This window comes from Sphaeramia orbicularis, chromosome 12 (genome assembly GCF_902148855.1).
Source record: "Sphaeramia orbicularis chromosome 12, fSphaOr1.1, whole genome shotgun sequence".
In the NCBI taxonomy this organism is placed as follows: Eukaryota; Metazoa; Chordata; class Actinopteri; order Kurtiformes; family Apogonidae; genus Sphaeramia; species Sphaeramia orbicularis.
The window spans coordinates 80,630,534-80,655,543 of NC_043968.1; the positions used below are offsets into that span (position 1 = coordinate 80,630,534).

General features: G+C 38.0%; 1 protein-coding gene across 5 annotated transcripts in view; it reads right to left on the minus strand.

The window, feature by feature from the left end:
• The window catches only part of LOC115430272 (histone-lysine N-methyltransferase EHMT1), a 180,729-nt gene that overhangs the window by 8,663 nt on the left and 147,056 nt on the right, over positions 1-25,010 (minus strand). For all 5 annotated transcript variants that reach the window (XM_030150212.1, XM_030150216.1, XM_030150215.1 and 2 more), the window contains 10 exons: positions 20,626-20,903; positions 17,683-17,915; positions 15,644-15,853; positions 15,466-15,548; positions 13,691-13,797; positions 11,618-11,740; positions 7,607-7,708; positions 5,278-5,382; positions 3,575-3,729; positions 727-888 (listed from right to left, as the gene is read on the minus strand). In XM_030150212.1, the coding sequence (XP_030006072.1) occupies positions 727-888; positions 3,575-3,729; positions 5,278-5,382; positions 7,607-7,708; positions 11,618-11,740; positions 13,691-13,797; positions 15,466-15,548; positions 15,644-15,853; positions 17,683-17,915; positions 20,626-20,903 (1,558 nt within the window). The remainder of the gene's footprint in view (positions 1-726; positions 889-3,574; positions 3,730-5,277; positions 5,383-7,606; positions 7,709-11,617; positions 11,741-13,690; positions 13,798-15,465; positions 15,549-15,643; positions 15,854-17,682; positions 17,916-20,625; positions 20,904-25,010) is intronic.

The following is a 25,010-nucleotide window of genomic DNA, read 5'->3' on the forward strand; positions in this document are numbered from 1 at the left end:
AACGAACAATTCTGTATCATCTCAGTGTTTTGGTTCAGAAGCGTCTGAAGCAGGGCCGTCAAACACATTTACATTCAGCCCAGTGGGTCTCCAGTGGGTCGGAACCAGTAAAATAATAACATAATAACCAATAAATAATGTGAACTCCAAATATTTCTGTTTTAGAGCAAAAAAAAAAGTACTTTTATGAAGATATTTACAAACTCTCCAAACAAAAATGATGTGAATACCCTGAAAAAAATACAATTATTAAGAAAAATAAATGCAATTTTAACTATATTATGCCTCAACTTATCATTTATACATGTTCTTTACAGGTCAGATCTACAAAAGGAACAAAACATTTAGAAACAGGCAGAATATTGTCAAAATTACACTTTATTTTCTTAAGACATTTCAGGTTGTTCATATTTATTCAGGTTATTCACATTTTATTTTTACAGGATAGTTTGTTAATGTAAATATTTTCATAATTTAATGTTATTTTTTGTACTTAAGCAAAGACAGGCATTTGGAGTTGTCATTTATAGACCTAACGTAATTTTATTTATTTTTTTTACATTAAACCAAGGAGAAAATTTGGAGTCATTATTTATAGGCTATTATGTTATTAATTTACTTCATATCATATTGGTCAGTATGTGGGACCTCAACTAAAACCAGTTCTACATCCTTGACTATTATTATTAATATCTTCTGTGTGTGTGTGTGTGTGTGTGTTCGAACCTGTGCAGTAGTTTCTGCTCGGTCCGGCTCAGCCTGGTGCTCCTCTCTCTCTTGTTGGCCTGCAGGGCGGCCCAGGCCTTGGAGTTGTGGCTGCAGCAGTCTGGAGGCGTTTCCCCCTCGCGGTTCTTCAGAAACACATCGGCTCCCCTGGACAGGAAGAGTCTGAGGACACAAAGGCCCCATGTCATCACCAGCATTTAGGAGGTTTGTACACCTACAACAGGGTGTTTGCTCTTTACCCCCCCCCCCCCCCCCAAAAAAAAAAAAACTCCAGACTTTTACAAAACTGCTATTTTTTCCCCAGACCTGGACTTTATGTCCTTTTATTAGAGCCTGACCGATATGGGATTTCTGGGGCCGATGCCGATACCAATATTGGGGGCTAAAAAAAAAAGCCGATATCCAATATATCGGCCGATATCTGATATTGACTGATATATGAAATAAGAACACTGATCTACACAGGATATAATAATCTTATATTAGATAATTGTGGACAGGTGGATAAACAGTTGCATAAATCTTTGTTTATCTCACAAATATAATTGACACAACTTTCAAATGCAAACTATGCAATCAAAAATAATTAGAGCAAAAAATATGACTGACCACACAATTCTGGTTTCACTCACAAATTTAGATGTGTCTGCCTCACGGCACTACAACTTCTTATGTGGACTAAGGACTGAACTGAGCATGTGCAGAGTGAGTTAGGTGAGTCCTAAGTTGTTCCTGATTGGAGCAACTGCAAGAGTTACAACTGACCTGTGTTACAACTGTCCCCGGTCTCCCCTACACTATTAACACCCAGGCCTGCTGGCAGAATGAAACTGTGAGGTAGACAGGAAGTGCACGGACATGGGTGTGTGCGGGGGGGTGAATACTTCATAAGACAGGGGGGCTTAGCGGTCCATCCTTGTCAGAGTGCAGTAGCAGTCCGTGATTTTCGCTGAGGGGGGAGTGTAGCTTCGTGATTGTGTGTGGGGGGGGTGATAGCGTCATTGTCCGAGCAGGAGTGAAAGTGAAACTAACTCGCTTTAAAGTTCCTCTTATTCTCCAGGCAGCACACACACACACACACACACACACACACACACACACACACACACACACAGGAACAGCGAGCGGACTGAATCTCCGTGCAGCAATAAAATAGTTAATATATCGGCCACATCGGCTACATATTGGCCGATGTTGATTAATTGGTGATACGCTATAATCGGCCCGATTAATCGGCCGGCTGATTAATCGGTCGGGCTCTACCTTTTATACATGTGTTATTACTTTTTTGGTTGAGATTGTACCTGTTGTGTGCAGTAGAAAGTTCATTTTAATAAATGTATGAATGAATGTATAATCCTACTACTATATAATGCACGTTTCAGCCCCGCCCCATGTCCGTCCCATCGATGTCCGTCCGATTGATGTTTCAGCACGGGACACAGGAGAGCGTTTGGGTGCAATGCCGCTGTTGCACCACAGGAGGGCGGTATGGCACCACGGGTACAATGCCGCTAGTTGTAGTAAATTATATTTTACTGACTGAAGTGTTTTCATAACAAATGAAAATCACAAAAGTGCATGGATATCGCACAAACAAGTTTGACTAGAATCATTCCAGTACCAACTGGTTAATGAAATCAGATCAGGTTTTGTAGATGTTTTATAAGTGTTATAAGTTCTACTTCCTCCCACTCCTTTTCATATATGTGAATGAAGTCATATTTTGTTTTTGTGTCTATCTATCTATCTATCTATCTATCTATCTATCTATCTATCTATCTGTTTTTCATGTTTTCTTGCAATCTGTTTTATTTCTAAAGTAGGTTTATTTTGGGTTTTTTTTCATATTTGAAATGAACTGAAACTAAGTAACTAATATGTTTCCTCATGTATTTTTATTTCTCTTACATGATTATGTGCCTTTGAACATCCTCTAAAACTCAACTATGAAAGAAAGTTTCTTCCAAACTTTATTCAGACTGTCACCCAAAATTCCAGACTTTTTAAGACTTTCAAGACATGCACAAACACCCTGTATAGGTAGAATGTAATAGAATTTTTTCACAATAAACCAAGAGGAAAATTTGGAGTAATTATTTATTGGTTATTATGCTATTATTTTACTTTAGATCAGAAAGTGGAACCTGAACTAAAACCAGTTCAGACCATTGACTGTTAACAAGATTTGTACACATTTTTCAAGGTCAAATTCAAGCACTTTTCAAGCACTTTTAAGGATCATTTTCAATTTTTTCCTGCACATCACTTTATCACTGGGGTAAAATACATATCTACAGGAATACATACACTCATAATTATTTTTTCCACTTTTTATCATAATGTACATTGCATTATGCTATAAAAATCTAAAAAAAATTATGTTTCATAATAGCAAAAAGTTTAGAAAATAAAGAACAGAAAGTTTTAGCCAAAAAAAAGGGAAGCCACTTGGCCATTTTCAAACACACTTGCACTGAGACAAAGATTCTGATAAAAATGTACCTGGAGTCGACCTGAGAACACCTGGGAATTTACTTTTTTGACATAAAGTTTTATTTTTCTAAATGTATCACCTCTCTGTTAGTAGATCTGGCTGGAAATTTAACCGGGCAAAGTTAATATTAAAAATAAATAAATAAATTAGAGTTATAATTACAAGCACTTTCAAGCACTGAAACTGACATTCAAGCATTTTCAAGGATTTCAAGCCGCTGTACGAGCCCTGTGTTAATATCTTATTGTAATAAAAGCTGCCATCTTCTGTCGTCCTTCCACTCAACACACACTTCTGTTCACACTCCTCAAACACGCCTCAGGTCCTTTTTCCCAGAACTTTATGACTCACGTTACGCAGTCGAGGCGGTTTTCCCGAGCGGCGATGTGCAGCGGCGAGTCTCCGTGGATGTTGACCACCTGCAGGTTACAGTTGGCGTCCAGGAGCAGCTCTGCGATCTCCACGCTGCCGGAGAACGCCGCCCAGTGGAGGCAGATGTTCTCCTCCTGCAAAAGCCAACGACATTCGCTAACGATTACAAACCACTACCACGGAGGAAGTCCTAATGTTACATTTACCACAGAATGTACGAGTACTGTTTGTGCACAGTCATTACAAGTGTTAAACAAAGTGGCTCCATTTCCAAAACAGGCCTTAATGATGGACCATATTTAATACTCAGATCCCATTTTTTAATGTTCAATCAGGCTGTCTGCTCTTTATCCAAATAAACATTCCTGACTTTTTCAAAACTATTTTCCCGCCAGACCTTGACTTTATGTACTTTTATATTTGCATTCCTACTTTTCTGGTTGAGACTGTGCCTGTTGTGAATGAAATGTATAACATGGAAAGGCTGAGCTTCTCATTAAGACTCACTACTGATAAATGTAGAAAATATTGGGAAAAATGGGGTGTTTATGCTAATCAAAGAAATCCTTGAACCTGCATATTCTGCTTATTAGGCCTGTAATGATACACAAAACTTTTGTTCGGTATGTTTTCGGTTTTGAAAGCCACGGTTAGTTTTTTTTCAGTTTGGTATGGGAAGAAAGAAAACCCCTTAAAATGTCTTTGATGTATTTATTATGAATTTTTCAACACTTTTCCCCTAATTTTTGGAAACGACAGAATATAGAAAAACAGGAATAATACAATTCTGCTGCTGTCAATCAAATAGAAAGTAAAATAAATAAAATATTACTAAATGTATTTTAAACATTAGTAAGGCACTTTTCCCTGAAAGGTAGTTTTGAACAAACAACAAAAATCTAATCACAGTTCTTTCAGTTCACATTCTGCAGAAAAATAAAAAAATAAAAAAAATTCCACATGAAGTGCAACATTGACAAGAAGGCAAAGTCATATTCTCTTTGAATAAACTGAAGAGCAACACTGACAACAAAATTAACCAAATAATTTATTTTATTGTTTATTTTATCATTTATTTTATTTTCCAGGTTCACATCCTATTTGTTTTGGGTTTTTTTTAACCTTATATCAGCTGCTATTTCATATTTTGGGTCAATGTGCACTCCTTCAATATGTCCATGTGGAACTTGTGCAGATTTAGAGTTCTGCATTGAACGGCGTCTTTCGTTCCTTTTTCTTTTTCTCATTTTGGTACAGCTATGTACTGAACCGAACAGGTGCGTACTGAAATGCTTCGGTTCAGTATGTGTACTGTTACAGGCCTCCTGCTTATTTTGACTTTTTTGCTTAATTTGTCCTGAACCTGTCTGTATCTGAATCTACATGCTCTAACTGTTGTGGTCTGCTTTTTTTTTTTATTTGTTTGCTCTGTATACTGTGAAATTTGCATATAAAAAATAAAGCATTAAAGAATACAGTCACTGGAATCTGAGTTCACGCTCACATTTGTCCATTTTGTTGATTATTTTTCATTTTTGTCCCGTTTGCTTCTTTTCCTCTTTTCTACACCTCAAGGCATTTCACAGATGAAAAGTCTTTTATAATAATCAGCACAAAATCAAGCTATTTCTGATTCTCCCCCAACAAAAACATACATTATGCACCAAACCACATGAACCGACCTTGTCCCTGATGCTGATGTCGGCTCCTTTGGACAGAAGCAGCTTCACCTGGTCCACATGTTTGTACTCTGTGGCCCAGATCATGGCTGTCCAGCCGCCGTCATCCTGAAAAAAAAAACACAAGGAAACCACATGAAACCCATGGGCTCTGTGCAGTTAAAACGTCATTAAAAGGCCAGTTTTGACAGACAGGGTGGGTTTTATTAGGCGTTCCCTGAGGGCGACTTAAAGAACAGATGGTTATTACATCACAGCAGTGAGGTCGGACATTTCAGAGACGTGACGCTCTGAAAGATGCCCACAGTGTTTGTTTACCCTAGGGGTGTCCAACCTATGGCTCCGAGGCCAAATGTGGTCCTTTAGCCTCTGAATCGATATTTTTACCTCCGCCAGGAGGTATTGTGATCACTTTGCTTTGTGTGTTTGTTTGTTTGCATGTTTGTTTGTTAGCAACTTTACGGGAAACTATTCCACCCATCTTTACCAAATCTTCCCCACAGATAGGCCTAGGCCCTGGGACCAACCCATTAAATTTTGGGCCAAGTAGGCCAAAGTTCAAGGTCACAGCAAGGTCACAACATCTACAATTTTCCTATCTCTCATCATTGAGCAATTTTTGAAAATTCATAAAAAATTCAAAACGACTCCGCGTAGCCTCCAATTTGATCCACCTGTAGCTTAGAACAATATCTTGTATTTGGCACAAAATTGTCCACATCCACTGTGGAATGTGGACTCTGTGGACATTTACATTTAACATTGAAAATCCCATTTACCACACATTTTTCATTAGAACTCAACAAATATTGATTGGAATTGAATCTAATTTGACAGACACATGACTGGTACCAAGCTTCAACTTTTTCTGCTGTATGGAACAACCTGGAAACTGTTGAATTTAAAAAGAGATAGTTGATCCACACATGCACAACGTTCAGGGTGCTTGGCGGAGGTTTGCGTTCTCTGAACCCTTGTTTTTTCTTTGTTTTTTTTTCCATGTGTGCCATATGGGGATGTTTGATTAGGTATGTTAATTTATGTAAAATGGTTTGTATATTTGTATGAGCACAACTAAATAAAAATGAAGTTTAAAAAAAAAAAAAAAAAAAAAAAAAAAAAAAGAATAAAAATCAATGTTGAGAGAAATTAAGTCAAAACCATCTCTGAGGCATTTTAGAAGCAAAGATAACAATTTAAACCAAACTAACCAATGCAATGATATTTATCCCAATATAAAACTATATTATGACATTACTGTTTTGTATCCCAGACCCCTGTTAGAAAAGAAACACCTGAATTCAACATGTCCACATACTGTATCATATAAAGGATGTATGATCAAGAACCTTCCCTTTGTTGTCTTTGGTTGTGTTAGCGCACAGTATGTAACATCTGCTGTAAAATATTGATGTGTAGAAACTATATGGACAAAAGTACTGGGACACATCATCTCTACAGCAGCTGTCAGATGTCCTGTTCATGAGGATTTAAATAAAAACATCAATATTTCCTTCAAGTTTAATGGGAGATTTTTTTTTCTCTTAAGTGAGATGTGAAGGAAGTAGATGGTTAGTTGTAGTAGAAAATTATTATTTGCAGTCAGAGCATGAAAAATATTTTAGAAATTTAGAGGTAAAACATTTAAAATCCTAGTCATGGATAAAAAAACAACAACAACAAAAAACCCCCAAACCAATTAATGTTGAGAGAAAGGAAGTAAAATCCATCTCTGAGGCTTTTTTGAAGCAAAGATAAGAATTTAAACCAAACTAACCAATGAAATGATATTTATCCCATAATATAAAACTATATTCTGACATTCGTCATTTTTGTTTTGTATCCCAGACCCCGTTAGAAAAGAAACACCTGAATTCAATGTGTCCACATACTTTTGTCCACATAGTGTATATTTATTTCAACGTAAGAGAAAAGATCAAATGATTACATATTGAATTTATTTTGTTATTACTCATGTACATGGCAATTGCTATATTGTCTTGATCACCTTTATTTTTGAATGCATTTGCTCTGATATTAGTTCCTTGTACCCATTAAAATGTTTTCAAAACAAATAAATGAATGAATGAATGAAATTGTTATGTGCTCATAGTTTCCTACTGAATACATTTTCAAAGGTCGACATCCTCTCCTCTGAATCCAGCTGGGCCAGCCTCTACTGACTGAAGGGGTTACATGAGGTTTTTCTACTGAGCTATGGCAGTTTTTTTGGATTTTTACTGAAACATAAGGGTGAAGCTAATGTTGACTCCAGCTAAAAGCAGCGTGTGTATTATTAAAGCAGGATTACACAAACAGAATGTGCACTGACCTGGCAGTTGATGTTGATGAGCCCGGTGGACAGAAGGTGCTCGACGATCTTGTAATGACCAGATTTCGCCGCTAGATGGAGACACGTGAACCCTTCAACGTCCTGATGAGAACAGACAGATCCCATTATTGACCCTTTATCACAGGGGTGTCAAACTCATTTTCTTTCAGGGGCCACATTCAGCCCAGTTTGACCTCCAGTGGGCCGGACCAGTCAAATAACAGCATAATAGCCTAGAAATAATGACAACTCCAAATTTTTATAAGCAAAAAATAGCATTAAATTATGAAATCATTTACATTTCACACACTATCCAAACAAAAAGGATGTGAATAACCTGAAAAAAATGAAATTTCTGAAGAAAAATAGGACCAATGGCCCTATAGCTTACCGGCCAAATTCAAAGCTTTGGGAAATGTATCCAGATGACATTTATTATCATCCAGTTCTGTGTATTTATTATATTACAGAAATAGCCCAAGCTGAAAGAGTGGACGGTCGGGATTTATTCTTTGATAAGACCTGGCTTTGTTGAAACAAGTGTTTCACACATATTATTCTGGAAACAATGTGCATACAGTAATGGCTTAATTGACTGACCATAAGTCAACTTTGGTCATAAATTGCAGTGAAATGTGTTGGCAATATATATCTCAAAGTATGTAACCATCACATAAGAATGGAAGGACTTTAAGGATCTATACGCAGCAAAGGGTGCCTGAATGCCTTTGGAATGAAAATATGGTATTTCAAGACAGGTCATCTATCATGGTGTCTGGGGGGGCTGTGTGGTCCAGAGGGTTAGGTGATGGACAGACATACCAGAGGCCCGGGTTTGATTCCCAGCTTGGGCAATCCAAGAGTATTTCTGTGGATCCTCACATCGTGGTCATGTACATGTGTGCATGTAAAAGTGTACATTGTAAGTCTGACCGACCACCTTCTGTATTAAGCTATGTTTTTGTGTTTTATTTCTTATGTAAGAGCTGACGTGTATGTTTTATTTGTGTCTAGTCTTTAGAAGACACTGTTCTGTTGAATGGAAAACAAATATTGCAATAAAAACAATGAAAAAAAAACCAGGTTTATTAAACACCTATAACAGTTTCAACTAAACAACCATAACCAACTGTTCCGTCTTGGGTTTTTTTGTCCTCATATTTCCATCCAGAGGACCAACGTGCTGTTTATCGTCTTCCATCTTTATGGGTTGGTTCTGCTGTCTGTCACTACCGTATCAACTGAGCATTTGTTCATGTGCGACACTAACTCTACTCGGACAAACTGACCCAAATGAGTTGGCACAGACACTCAGAGTCATTCTGTGCTGCAGATGGGTTAATTGCATTAAAATTTTTAATCAGGATTATGAGAAAACTGATTACTAATTATGTGGCTGAAGCCTGAACCTCCTGTGATAATTCACCATCTGCAGAAAGTAAAACATGTCCATATGATGGAGTACAGGACGGCTCAGTTCCAACTAAAAGGGCCTGTTTTTCTGAAAACATGGACACCAGTCATTGAATATTTGGGCTCAGATGCCTATACCTTCACTGCCTAAATGTTGTTTAAAGTACATGTAATACAGTGAAAACTTATATACAAGTGGTTTACCTCTCTGTTCCTTAACCTTATTCATTTATTTAGTTAGTTAGTTCGTTTGTTAGTTACAGGACAGTGTCTATTGGCATTAGTTACAAAGAACAAGATGCATGCACCAGATTTAGCAGAGAAGCTAATTTCCTTCTGTTGTCCTGGACAAACGACTAACACAACAAACATCACTTAGATTACGAAGTCATAATCAGTGTTGGGCAAATTACTTTAAAAAAGTAATTAGTTATAGTTACTAGTTACTTACCCAAAAAAGTAATTAAATTAGTAATGGAATTACTCCTTCAGAAATGTAATTAATTATCAGGGAAGGTAATTATTGCATTACTTTTTTGAAAAACCTTTAAATATATAAAAGAAAACTGATTTTTGAGTGTGTTTCACGGGTCAGTTGCATAGAGTAGAACAGCAGACAGGTACTGCATTTAACTTCATATTTATAGGCGTGTGAACAAAATTAAAGACATCCCTGAAATTCTAAAGCAGTGTCATCCTTTGTGGGTTCTACTGCCTGTCTTTCTTATCCTTCGGCAAATTTGAGTTAAGGAAGACAAGTGATCGAATGTTTGCATCTTGAGGCGACTTCTCTGATAATATTAGTGCTGTAGAGAAAATACTCATTCAGATGGAACTGATGTTCCCACTAAACAGAGCTTCTATACAATGTCTTTGGTAAGGCTGGGGTCCACCACATAAGGGGAACTGCATTTATCGGAAGAAGATGCAGTTAGTCCCGCATCTCCACTGTTTTCAGTCACTCCTCCCTGATCCAGCGGTAAATGTCTTCAGTCCAGCCTCTCGGACTCTCACTGATGACTCCTCCCCTAAATTAGCTGCACAGATAGCTGCGTTCAAGTGAATGGGGTGTGCTGCGGACAACTCAGACTCATGGGGGCACAGGTGAAGCATGAAGGCAGTGTGGGCAATGTGAATATAAGAACGGCTCGCAACGAATCAGTTCTTATCACTTAACAGAGCCGTTCAAAAGACTCGACTCGTCCACGAACATCACACCTCTAGTGCCTGGCTGAGCGAACCAGGACAGATAACAGCTGTTAGACATCAGTGCAAAGTAACGCACCATGTTTTACTGTCGGTAGCTGTAACGGCGTTGTAACGTTTCAAATAGTAATTAATTGGGTTACCTGTTACTGGAAAATAATAACGGCGTTAGGAACGCAGTTATTTTTAACGCCGTTATTCCCAACACTGGTCATAATATACTGGAAGAAAACCGTTAAACATGACAGATACAGAAAAGTCTGCTCAGACTGAACGGCTTCAGCCAAATACATACAATGCATTCAACACATACAATACATTCTAAAAATACACTAACTTTCCTCGAGCACCTCGTAAAACCATTAGTGTCCTGTCTGCGGCGCCAGGCTCTGGGACCTGGTTCCTGTCAACCAGATCAATGCTCTCCTTGGTAACCTGCTGTATGTGACCTGATGTGTGTGTTCTGGCCCCTGGTGACTCAGTCTTAAGATGTGGTTTCTGTTTTTTTTTCTCTCTCTCTTCTTTGTCTGCTATGTTTTATTTTTATTTACTTTTTTTTTTTTCTCTCTCTCTTTTTATGAAAGGCGCGGGAGACTTTCGTGACCAATTTTTCATCACATCTGTCAAACCTCAGTCATATCCTCAGTATCATGAATCTGTAAGTCTGTCTGTCATTACTCACCTGAATCTCTTGCATTACGGTGAACAGTTTCTTAGTGCCATCCACCATAAACAAACCATGTGTTTACAACCAGACCCGGGAGGGAACTCGGGCATCTTCAGAATTTTGTCGCGACGTGCATTGCGGGAAAGGGAGGTTCGCGCAGCCATCTGACAGCAGCAGCGGCAGCACAACCATATATTATATGAATGAAACAAACACGACGCAGAGACGGCTGAAGGAATATGCATAGAGGGAAGGGAGCTCCTGCCGTTTTCCACGTCGCGTCTGTTCCAGCTGCTGCTTTTAGGCGGCTACACGAACCTCCATTTCCCACAATGCACGTAGCGACAAAATTCCGAGGATGCCCGAGTTCCCTCCCGGCTCTGAATGTAAACACATGGTTTGTTTATGGTGGATGACACTTCGAAATTGTTCACCGTAATGCAAGAGATTCAGGTGAGTAATCACAGAAAGACTTACAGATTCGTGATACTGAGGATATGACTGAGGTTTTACAGATTTGATGAAAAATTGGTCACGAAAGTCTCCCGCAGCTTTAATGATGTTAGTTGCCTGTTATAGAAAAAAAAGATGGCAATAAAGTAAAAATATATATATAAATAAATTTTAAAAAATCAGATTAATCCTGGTGATGGCTTAATCTGCATTCATTTTGACAGCCCTAGTTGAGATGTTAAGGTCATGACAGAAGCTGCTGTGGGTCGTACCTTGTGCGTGGCGCTGGCGCCGGCCCTCAGCAGGTACAACACCGTCTCCATGTGGTTGTTCTCACAGGCTTCCATCAGCGGCGTCCTCTGGTCTTCGTCACACATGTCCAAGTTTGCACCGGCCTGAAAGGAAACAAACAACAGAATTAGAGATACAAGAAAAAACAAACAAACCTGAACCTTTTTAATCAGAACCAGAATACTTTTTTCATCCCAGAGGGTAATTATTGTGTTACAGCTGATCCATTCAAGTAGAAGAAAAAGTAACAGGAAAGAAATGATCAACATAACAAAGAAAGCTTTAAATACACAAACATCTGTATGTATGCTGTATATACACCAAATATATATATTCAAACACTCTACTGAACACAATTACAACAGCAATTTATACCATATGTACTAGACAATATATTATCAATGTGATAATTAAAGAAATATACATAAATAAGTGCAAAAAGTGTTGTCTTATCAATAAATATGAATCATCTGTAGTTAATAAAAGCATGTTTCTTCATGGAGTGCAGCAAACATTTGGTGTCCATGTGCTTTTTAAATGAGCTCTGCTTAAATGTTCATAAAATGTGGGTTTATAATGAGAGGGAGGAGGAGGAGATGGCATTTTAAAACTGTTATTAAACTGTTCTGTGGAAAAAACATTGAATCACAGTGAGTCTGTTTACATCTGCACTAATACTCTGATCTGTATGTGATTTCTAGAGTTGTCACACAATTCCACTGATCATAGAAACAAAACAATATTGCAATATTTTTCACAGGGTTAAAAAAAAATCATAATATCAGTTTTGTCCAATATCGTGCAGCCATATATATATATATATATATATATATATATATATAAAAATAAATAAATATATATATATACATATATATATAATACACACACACATATACATACTTTTTTTCCCCTACTTGACACCATGTATTGTGTAGTTTAAGATGTAAATTAGGTGGGCAATAATTAGCTTTGCTTCTGCCTGAGCCTTTTTCCATCAATTTGTATTATTTCTCTCTTCTTCTGTTGATTTGAAATGCATATATGACTGAAACTAAACTAAACTAACAGAGTGTAAACATTGTTGTGGACTGTAGACATCAGCTGATTAGACGAGTCATGTAAAACTGGGGTAGGACAATATAAGTTCGACTTCCTCCTACTCCTTTTCAGACTAAGTATTGTTAGAGACACAATGAAATTATTTTACATTTGTGTGATATTTGTTTTCTTTTTTGGTTGATTTATTTCCATATATTGGAGTGTCCTTTTAAATCTGGAATTTCTTTTGCCTATTTATGTTCGAAATAAAGTCTATATCTACATGCGTAACACAACAGTGAAATGCAGAGTTTATTTTGATGTGTAATACTGTTATGAAATGGACAGAATTAATTTTTTCATGTGGCCAGTTTATTTTGATATGCATAATATTTTTGCGTTTTGTGCAGGCTTAGTTAGAAGTTATTTTGACATGTGTAAGACTTGTTAAATTACTTTGGGGGCCGACATGGGACTTTATGGTCAGTAAAAAATAGATAAGGTAAGGGGGCGGGAGTATACATGTTGAACTTCATCCGGCTCCTTTTCGAATTGTTTTTTTTTTTTTTGCATTTCTACTTGTTTTTGGTTTTAAATGTTGATATTCGAAATAAAACAAACAAAAAAACAAACAATAAATATGTATATAATATATGAATTTAAATCTAAATTTATATAAATACTTATATAAATAGCAGATTTCTGTTTTTGTCTTTATATTTTATGTTTCACAAGTGAACATTTTCTGTTCACTTTATTTTTGCATTTGCTGCTGTCAACTGAGAAATTTCCCCCATGATGGGATCAATAAAGTCTATCTTATCTTATTCTTATCTTATCACTGTTTTTAATTCGTAACTAAATCTCACAAACTAGACGTCCAACAGTAATGACAGCAGATCCATGTTAAGGCAGGTGACTGTTGAACAGCTCTGGTAGTTGTCATGCTGGAACATCCTGTACTTCCAATAATAAACAACCACACAACACAAGTTAATATTCATCGTTAGTCTCACTTGTACGAGCATGTGGCAGATGTCGATGTGTCCGCCTTCGGCCGCAGCATGGAGCGGAGTGCGTTTGTTCTGAGAGTCCATCTTAAAGTTTGGATCAATACCGTCCACTGCAGAAATAAATAATTAAATAAATAAATACAAATAACAAAATAATCTCAGTACAGACACCAGGACAACAATAAATGTGATGACCATGAACAGATTAGAGACACATTTTATTTCCTGATGTGTGATAAGGAAGTTCCTTTATCTAAAGATTTCATCCTTAACAATATAAAATCAATAAGATCTGACATTGAACTTTGTCAACTAAACATTAATGCAAATTAGAAACATCTGATTTGATTGATTAACCCCAAATTCAGGTATTTTAAAATCTAAATTATTTGTGTTCTTGCTTTGAAGCAGATGCTAAATTAAGTGGAGATTGTTTGTTCGACTACAACACATAAAATCGATAGAAATTTGGGTGCGATGCAAATTTGCGAAAACAGGTGTACTGGTCAATAAGTGCTTGGTACAGGTTCCTAAGTACATATCGAATAAGACTGAACCAGCATTAGGGAAATACATACGCTATCTCGGCTGATTCTGGTTTGATGCAAATTTGTGACAAACAATGTTAAGGGGTTTGAAATAGGACCAATGTCCCTGTATCTCAGCAGCATGTTCTATCAAGAACCAATACCAAATTGAATTTATGAGGTTGTCAGATGCAGAAAATCAATCTCCCAATAGAAGTAGGCGGTACTTTCACTGGAGAGCTCAACTATTTAAATGAAAGTCCATATATGACTTCTATCAGTGATCAATAGTAACTATACTGATATCTGTAACCATTCACATGTTATAAACCATCAAAATATGGACTATTATAAGTAAAGGTGAATTTTAAATATTTAAAAAAATTCATCAAAAATGCAAAAATTTCTCAAAACTGTGAACAAACTTTGTAGACATTGTCTCAAGGGAGATACATATAAAATTTGACATTAATCTGATCGTTTCTGAGAAGAACACTGTTGAAATCTAGACACTGGTCACCTTGAGTTTGACTCTTCATGGTCAGTCAAGGTCAAAGGTCATGAAACCAGATGAAAATTCATATATGACTTCCTATCAGTGATCAATAGTAACTATATTGATATATGTAACCATTTACATGTTATAAACCATCGAAACATGGACTATTATAAGTAAAGGGGAAATTTAAATATTTTAAAAAAAATTCATCAAAAATGCAAAAATTTCTCAAAACTGCGAACAAACTTTGTAGACATTATCTCAAAGAAGCTAAATTAAAAATCTGAAATTAATCTGATCGTTTCCGAGAAGAAGATTGTTGAAATTTAGACATTGGTGACCTTGAGTTCGACCCTTCAAGATCACTCAAGGTCAAAGGTCATGAACCCAAACGAAAGTCCATATATGACTTCCTATCAGTGAGCAATAGTAACTATATTGATATCTGTAACCATTTACATGTTATAAACCATCAAAATATGGACCATTAGAAGTAAAGGGGAATTTTTCGTCTATAAAAAAATTCATCAAAAATTCAAAAATCTAATTATTTAAAAAATGTGGACAAACTTTGTAGACATTGTCCCAAGGAAACTACATATAAAATTTGAAATAAATCCGACCAGTAGCTTTGTGAGACAAGATGTTTGAAGAAGTTGCTAGCACAGATGACGACAATAACGACATCAGAAACAGCGCCTTCGACAGGTGACATAAAAATGGGTGATGATGCATTTCCAAACCCCACATACCCAACATGAGCAGGACCTTCTTGAGTTCCCCCTGTTTGGCTGAGAGGTAAAGTTGTTTGGGGTGAAAACGCAGCTTCTTAGGCCTGATGAACAAAAACAGAAGAAATTCAGTTCAACTCCCGCTTTGTCACAGCTGATTGGACCTGGTGCTAAATGACAGTAAAAGGGTCAAACTCACTTCTCCGTGTCCAGAGCGACCAGGATGCTCTCCAGAGTGTCTTTAGGGGGTCCTGAATGAATGCTGTGGGTTGCTGCCGATGCGTCGGCGTGAAGCGTCGGCGTCCTGGACAAAGCGGGGACGACAGGGACGTCGAGTCCCAGAGCGGGATGAACGGACAAAGAACTGTCGGCCCGGCCCATATCAGCGCTGACGGCCAGACTGGAGGAGCTGAAACAAACAGGACTTCAGAAAAGTACATGTGCACAGCATCTGTCATACAAGTCCGAACAGATTAGGCAACAGAACGAGGGTCAGTGACGGAAAACAGGCAGATAAAGTTTTTATACAGTTCAAAAGGTGATCACTTTGTTTATGTTCAGACTGACTGAACTCCTGCTGCTGTCGTCACTGCTGGTCTTCTACTACGTCCCAGTTTGGGATCAAGAAAGAAAGAAAGAAAGAAAGAAAGACAGAAAGAAAGAATGAAAGACAGCAAGAAAGAAAGAAAGAAAGACAGAAAGAAAGAACAAAAGAAAGAAAGACAGAAAGACAGCAAGAAAGAAAGAAAGAAAGAACAAAAGAAAGACAGAAAGAAATAATGAAAGACAGCAAGAAAGAAAGAAAGAACAAAAGAAAGAAAGACAGAAAGAAATAATGAAAGACAGCAAGAAAGAAAGAAAGACAGAAAGAAATAATGAAAGACAGAAAGAATGAAAGAAAGACAGAAAGAAATAATGGAAGACAGAAAGAATGAAAGAAAGACAAAGAAATAATGAAAGACAGCAAGAAAGACAGAAAGAAATAATGAAAGACAGCAAGAAAGAAAGACAAAGAAATAATGAAAGACAGCAAGAAAGACAGAAAGAAATAATGAAAGACAGCAAGAAAGACAGAAAGAAATAATGAAAGACAGCAAGAAAGAAAGACAGAAAGAAATAATGAAAGACAGCAAGAAAGAAAGAAAGAAAGAAAGAAAGAATGAAAGACAGCAAGAAAGAAAGAAAGACAGAAAGAAATAATGAAAGACAGCAAGAAAGAAAGACAGAAAGAAAGAACGAAAGACAGCAAGAAAGAAAGAAAGACAGAAAGAAAGAATGAAAGACAGCAAGAAAGAAAGACAGAAATAAAGAATGAAAGGCAGCAAGAAAGAAAGATGGAAAGAAATAATGAAAGACAGCAAGAAATAAATACAGAAAGAAAGACAGCAATAAAGAAAGACAGGAAGAAATAAGGAAAGACCGCAAGAAATAAATAGACAGCAATAAAGAAAGGAAGAAAGAAAGAAAGAAAGAAAGAAAGAAAGAAAGAAAGAAAGAAAGAAAGAAAGATTTTTGTTTAAATTATCTTTGCTTCCAAAATGCCTCAGAGATGGTTTTTACTTTTTCTGTCAACATTGATTTTTCTTTTTTTTTTATCCATGACTATGATTTTAGATGTTCTACCTCTAAATTTCTAAAATATTTTTCATGCTCTGACTGGAAATATTAAAATACTGATGTTTTAATCTCAGATCATCATAAACAGGACATCTTACAGCTGTAGACATGATGTGTCCCAGTATTTTTGTCCACATAGTTTATAAGCATCAATATTTCCTTAAAGTTTAATGGTTGACTTTTCTTCCTCAGTGAGATGTGAAGAAAGTAGATGGTTAGTTGTGGTAGAAAATCATTATTTACAGTCAGCGCATGAGAAATATTTTAGAACTTTAACAATAAAACATCTAAAATCATAGTGATGGATAAAAAAAAAAAAAATCAATGTTGAGATGAATTAAGTCAAAACCATCTCTGAGGCATTTTGGAAACAAAGATAACAATTTAAACCAAACTAACCAATGCAATGATATTCATCCCATAATATAAAATTATATTCTGACATCAGTCATTATTGTTTTGTACCTCAGACCCCTGTTAGAAAACCAACACCTGAATTCAAAGTGTCCACATACTTTTGTCCATATAGTGTATGTATAGGTCAGACCCAGACACAGTTCACTTCAGTCTGATTAGTGGTTTGGATTCTAACGTTTCCAACCGTATCAGCTGACAGTCTACCTGTCGGTGGTGGTGTCCGCCCGGCCCTCTGGGGCGCCGGGCGTGGCGGGTCCGTGGACGAGGGCGGGGGGGACGGTGGACGTGGTGTCGGCCTTGGCGATGGTCACCTCTTTGGCCTTGCTGACCTCTTCTCCACAGTGAGGACAGAAGCTCTGACCTTTCAACACTGACGCACAGGCACGATGAAAGCGGTGGGAGATACTGACGTCTGGTTGGCACTCCATGAAGGTCCCCTGAAGAGCAAAACAATGAGGAAAACAACACCTCATTTACAGTTCACGTAACGGCCACGCTGGATTCATCTGCATTTCCTGAAAATGTTTGTTTTATATTCGTATACCTGCCTTTTATTTGTTTTTAATGTGTTTGGTTTCTGTTTTTATCTGCTGTATGTAAACTGTCTTTGAGTTCTATGAAAATCACTATACAAGTAAAATGTATTGTTGTTATTATTATCATCATCATCATCATTATTATTATCATTATTATTATTATTATTATTAAAATACATTTGGTTTTCACATCAGGGTTGTGAACCTCTCATCTCACGCAGGACGAAGCTCCGGATTTACAACTCTGCCATCCTCTCCATCCTGCTCTATGGCTCGGAAACACGGCCCTTAAACCAGACTCTGGCTGCCAGAATAGATGGCTTTGATAGCGGGGCTCTCAGAACCATCGAAAACATCAGGTGGCCCCAGCGGGTTTCCAATCAGGTTCTCTGAGCCCGCACACGCCAGCCCAAAGCATCCAGCCTGGCCGCGCAACGTCGCACTCGCTGGTTCGGTCATGTCCTCCGCCTCCCTCCTGACCATCCAACAAGAGCCATCCTTCAATTTGACCCAAAGGCCGCAGACCGGAAACGACCACGAGGTAAGCCCCGCACCCGATGGCTCGACGTCATTGCGGGCGACCTCCAACAACATGGAGTTACCATGGAGGACGCAGAGCAGCTGGCACAAGACCGCCAGCGATGGAAAACACTGGTTCACCCGGTCGGCTCAACGCACCGGGACGGGACACCCGCCCCATCGCAGGAGTCCTAGTAGTGGTAGTAGTAGTAGTAGTAGTAGTAGTAGTAGTAGTAGTAGTAGTAGTAGTAGTAGTAGCTGTGAACCTCAGTTCTGGCCCCCACTGAGCTCCATAATCCCCCACAACCAAAGAGCTTTCAAGAAAATACTGACTTCCATTCCAGCTCAATATCACCTCATGTTTAGGAACAACTTAAAGGTGCGGGAGACTTTCGTGACCAATTTTTCATCAAATCTGTCAAACCTCAGTCATATCCTCAGTATCATGAATCTGTAAGTCTGTCTGTCATTACTCACCTGAATCTCTTGCATTACAGTGGACAGTTTCTTAGTGCCATCCACCAGAAACAAACCATGTGTTTACCAACAGAGCCGGGAGGGAACTCGGGCATCTTTGGAATTTTGTCGTGACATGCATTGTGGGAAATGCTGGTTCGTGCCGCTGTCTGGCAGCAGCAGCTGCTAAAGACACGAGGCGGAAACGGCAGGAGCTCCCTTCCCTCTATGCATATTCCTCCAGCCGTTTCTGCATTTCAGCTGTTTCCGTGTCGTGTTTGTTTCATCCATATAATATCATATGCTCGCACTACCACCTGCAGCGATCAAATTGGGCTAAATGGTGAACCTGAACTAAACTGAGTTTGACAACCCTGGTTTAATCTAAAGGGAATTAACCCATAAAGACCCAAACAGCCAGCATCGACCAAAACCATCTACTGATGTAACTGTTTAATACCTGTAGATCCATTAATCCTATCAATCCATGTAAATAATTGGTGTAAAATACAGTTTGTCATCAGATATGACAGAGGCTCTGTAGTTACTATGGAAACACCGTCATCTTCTACAGCATTGATTCACCAGTAAAACCCATGGAGTTGGACCAAGGACAGTGGGTTTATGCACACTGGGTTTATGTTCAGTTATTCACTGATTTGTTGAAAATATCACTTTTTGTTCAGGTTTCTCTGTTTCTGATTCAACAACCTTTGAATTTACTCTGAGCTATAATGAACATCAACCTGATGAACTGATTAAATATAGGAAAACACCTAATTTACACTGAAAAAAACACTAAATACAGAGGATATTATTATATTAAATGGTGAGAAATTGCTTAAGAAAGGTTACATAGAGAGAAAAATTAATTAGGGAACTGCAAAAAAAGTAGCGCTGGGTCTTTATGGGTTCATAAGAGAATTGAATCGCTAAGTAATATCGATAATGGAACTAGAATCACTAAATTCTTATCATTCCCATCCCTGTCTATGAGTAGGGCTGTGTATTGGCAAGAATCTGGCGATACGATACAAATCACAAAACTGGAATCACGATACAATATATCATGATATATCACAATACATTTTTTGTTGTTTTTTTTTATGATTATCTCCTTGAACAATTGAATTACACCAGAAATCTGCACAAATACTAAACACATTTTTATTTGATCACAACAGGATCTAATGTTATATCATAAAATGTTCCTGTGTTCAGACTTAAATGATGTTTTACAGACATTACAGTTTAACATCCTGTTCAAATGTTCATATTCTATTAGTTCAGAACTAGCATCAGAACATTATTTTAGTTCAATCCCAAACAAAGGAACTACCATCTACCTCTCAGACAGTAAAAAGTGCTTTTAGGATGCTTCAAATAACCATCATTTAATAAAACAGTGTTAAATAATTATAAGTAAGATATAAAAAATAAAGAAAAGCAAAAAAATAAAAATGAACCTCCGTCATATCTGCATTTGAATAAATACCTAAAAATATTGATACAGTACTTTTTAATATCGATATAGTATTGTGAAATGAAATATTGCAATATATTGCAGAACTGATATTTTCTAACACCCCTATATTTGAGTGTGGGTGGGGTCTTAGCGAAGCGCCCGTAGACTCACAGCTCTGCAGAAGAATCCACATCCTGGGCAGCACTGGTGCTTGACCATCCCGCTGCGATGGTCCTCACACAGAACCAGCAGCTGCACCGAGTTGGACGGACGCATCATCTCGTGTTTGAGCACGGCGCTCTGGCAGCGCGTCAGCTGTCCGTCCACGCTCTCCGTGGCCATGCACTTCCTGTCGGCCAGGATGAGGATCTCTCGACTCTTGGGCGTCTCCATGCGGCAGCTGCACAGCGGCAGCTCCTGGGCCTCCTCCACCGCCGACTTCAGAGAGTCTGAGGGAAAGACGAGGGAGTTAGGAAAGAAAAACAGCTTTTTTTTTTCTTTTTAAATTGAAAATATTTAGGTATACAAGACATTTCAATTTTGAACAAACATCAAGATGTCACAAAGAAAAAGCATTTGAACAAATAAATTTTAAAAAACCCATAGATTTAAAGACACAAAGCAGAATAGACAAATAATAGTATATATATAAAAAAAAACATATCTAACAAAAATAAATAAATACATCAGAGAGTTCAGTCTATTTTAAAGAATTCTTTAAAAATTGCCAGGGTGTTAAAAATAAATTCTAATGATTTAATATATTTTTCAAATTCCATCAGAAAGATTTTAAAATGTGGGTGTGTTTTGGGGAGTGGAGGAGTTTAAGTATCTTGGGGTCTTGTTCACGAGTGAGGGAAGGATGGAGCGTGAGATTGACAGACGGATCGGTGCAGCGTCTGCAGTGATGCAGTCGCTGTACCAGTCAGTTGTGGTGAAGAAGGAGCTGAGCCGAGAGGCGAAGTTCTCAATTTATCGGTCAATCTACGTTCCTACCCTCACCTATGGTCATGAGCTTTGGGTCATGACCGAAAGGACAAGATCCCGGATACAAGCAGTCGAAATGAGTTTCCTCCGCAGGGTGGCTGGGCGCACCCTTAGGGATAGGGTGAGGAGCTCAGTCACCAGGGAGGAGCTCGGAGTAGAGCCGCTGCTCCTCCGCGTCGAAAGGGGCCAGCTGAGGTGGCTCGGGCATCTGTTTCGGATGCCTCCTGGACACCTCCCTGGGGAGGTGTTCCGGGCATGTCCCACCGGGAGGAGACCTCGGGGAAGACCCAGGACACGTTGGAGAGACTATGTCTCTCGGCTGGCCTGGGAACGCCTCGGGGTCCCCCCGGAAGAGCTGGAGGAGGAGTCTGGGGAGAGGGAAGTCTGGGCATCCCTGCTTAGACTGTTACCCCTGCAACCCGGCCCCGGATAAGCAGAAGAAAATGGATGGATGGGTGTGTTTTGGTATTTTATTTTTATGTATATGAAATTTTCCAAATAAAACGATCAAATTTACAACAAATTATAAATTACGAGTGTCATGTTCAAAATATATAAGTACATTTTGAGATGTTATAGTTATTTTTCCCTTACTTTTAGATATGATATACTTTTCAATTTTAGACCAGAAGTTAGAGGAGTACTCACAAAGAAGGAATAAGTGTAAAGTAGTTTCAGGACAAGAATGACAAAAGTTACACATTTCTTCCACGTCAGAAAATCGAGACAAACTAGCGTTGGAGGGAAAGCATGTTATGTAAAATCTTGGAAAGAAAAACAGCATGTGGTGAGTTTGTTTCTCCAAGTGACATCAGTACTCTGAATACGACACATTTAATAAAACTACTAAAACTTCCTCCAGTTACAAACTTATTCACTCAAGAAATAAAATAAAATTTAATAGAATAGAATAAGCTTTATTGTCAATGCAAAATACCATTGTACAGAGCAATGAAATTTGTTTTTATGTTCTGTAAGGTGCTCAGAGTAAAAATATACACATCAATTATAAAAACAGTCAAGAATAAAAATATACATATAAAAAAGTTACGTAAAAATACACACACACACACACACACACAACAGTGAATCCAGTATCAATAAAATGTGTAGGATGTACAGGTGAAAGTAACGACTATAACAAGTCATTTCAATCTTTTTCAAGAAAGTGAGTAGTGTAATGTCCTTAGTATGGGTTCTGTTATTATTACTTACACAGCAGCAGAATGCAATTACATTGTAAAGTGTCCATGTTTATTTGGTTATATTATATTATATTATATTATATTATATTATATTATATTATATTATACTAGAAGCACTTGGAGAGCGCAGACCTCCGCCAAGGCTGATCAGTGGCCCCCCCTGTGGGCCCCCCCCACGCCAAGGAGGTTATGTTTTTGCCAGGGTTTGTTTGTTTGTTTGTTTGTCTGTCTGTCTGTTTGTCTGTCCATTAGTGTGCAACATAATGCAAAAAGTTATGGACAGATTTTGATGAAATTTTCAGGGTTTGTTGTAAATGGGCCCCCCCGTGGGCCCCCCCACCCCCGATCACCACCAAAATTTAATCATTTCTTCCTTATCCCATTTCCAACAAACCCTGAAAATTTCATCAAAATCTGTCCATAACTTTTTGAGTTATGTTGCACACTAACGGACAGACAAACAGACAAACAAACAAACAAAAAAACAAACAAACAAACAAACCCTGGCAAAAACATAACCTCCTTGGCGGAGGTAACTAGTGCGTTGACCCATGTGGATCCACAGGTTCTAGATGTGATCGTTTTTCTACTGTTGCGTATTCATGCCTGCAGTACCACATTTGTAAAGCAGTCATCGCGAAAGTGTTCTGGTCATAGCAACATAATTATAGGGCTACTGTAATCCAAAATTACTAATATCTCCCAAAATATTGGTCCTATCAACTTGCCGTTTTTGCTAATGTCTTCCTTGATCAAAAATACATAGGCATGACAAACTGCAGCATTCAGCTCTGTACGAATTATGTGGGAATCCCCGGACAAATACACACACACACAGAGGCCACTTGGCTTTTATAATATATATTATTTTAAATTAAATTAAATTATGCCTAAACTCCAGAATATTTAAGACTCCTACAGGACTGTTTCTCCATTATGAGTTTGGTAATAATACAGAAAATTAAACTGTGTTTGTTTAGATATTGGACTGTTGATTGGACAGAATATTAAAAAAAAAAAATCTCATATTTTCTTTGCTGGCTTTCGATTAAAGAATAGAACAGTTAAAATAGAGGCTGATCAGTTGCTCTATAGTAATTCTCTGGTCAAACCACGCCCACTATGAATAATCGACAAATCACACAATGGTTCGCAATAGTAGGCTTAACTGTAATGTACTGAGAGGATTCATTATTACAGGGTTCCTCTGATTTTGATTAAAGAACAGATCAGTTAAAACAGAGGCTGATTGGTTGTTCTATATTAATTCTCTGGTCATTTGTTTTAATTAGAATTTTCCCCAGGCCCTACTGGATCTGCTGTGAGTATTTCCACCTTTTCATGATAAACTGTGATTTTGGAGCAAGAAAACATCCTAAAAAATACCCCACATATATGAAGCCCAGTGAAAAATGTGAAATGGAAATCTTGGAGCTTCAGACCAAACACATCCACATGTCAACATCGGGCCTGTTACCATGGCGATGCAGCAAATGTTTTAGGCTTCTCTGTGAACCACGTCATCATTATAACTCAGACATTCTTGCTCCATTCTGCTCCGTTTTTTTCATGGCAACCAATGAACACGTTCCCGGCCTGGTGGACGCGTGGGGCAGGACGCGATTATCACTGCTTACAGTTTTAAGTTGGTGACTTTTTTTTTGTTGAGCTGATGGACACTGATTTCCCCCCCGGGTACTAATGAAGTGAATTCAACCATCCATTTTCTGAACTGCCTATTCCCTGTGAGTGTTGGAGGGGCAGTCTGAGCATACCCCAGGCTACCTGTGGGCAACAGTGGAGTTCACCCCTAATGTGCTGCTAGGTCACTGCAAGGCTGACATACATTCATACACACATAGAGACAAACAACCACTCATTCTTACACACCTGTGAGTGATGCAGTATAGAATATAATGGAAGGGGAGACACTGAATCTATTAAGAGCATGTCTTTGGACTCTGAGCGATTAATGATGTTAATCTGCATCAGAATATTAATCTATATATTTATGTGTCTTTAAACACATCAGATGTAACGTGTTTATCTAATACATGTTAGTAAAGATATTAAAATGGACAATAAATAATAAAAGTGTTTCAGGGATCAGGAGGAGGAGGAGAAGGAGAAGAAGGAGAGGAAGAAGGAGATGACAAAGAAGAAGGAGACGACAAAAGAGAGGGAGGAGATGCCAAAGAAGGAAACAATAAAGGAGAGGAAGAAGGAGGAGAAAAAGGAGATGAAAGAGAAGAATAAAAGGAGATGAAGAAGAAAAAAAAGAGAAGAAAGGAGAGGAAGAAGGAGAAGAAGGAAACAACAAACAAAAGGAAGGAGACGAAGAAGGAGATGGAGAAGAAAAAGGAG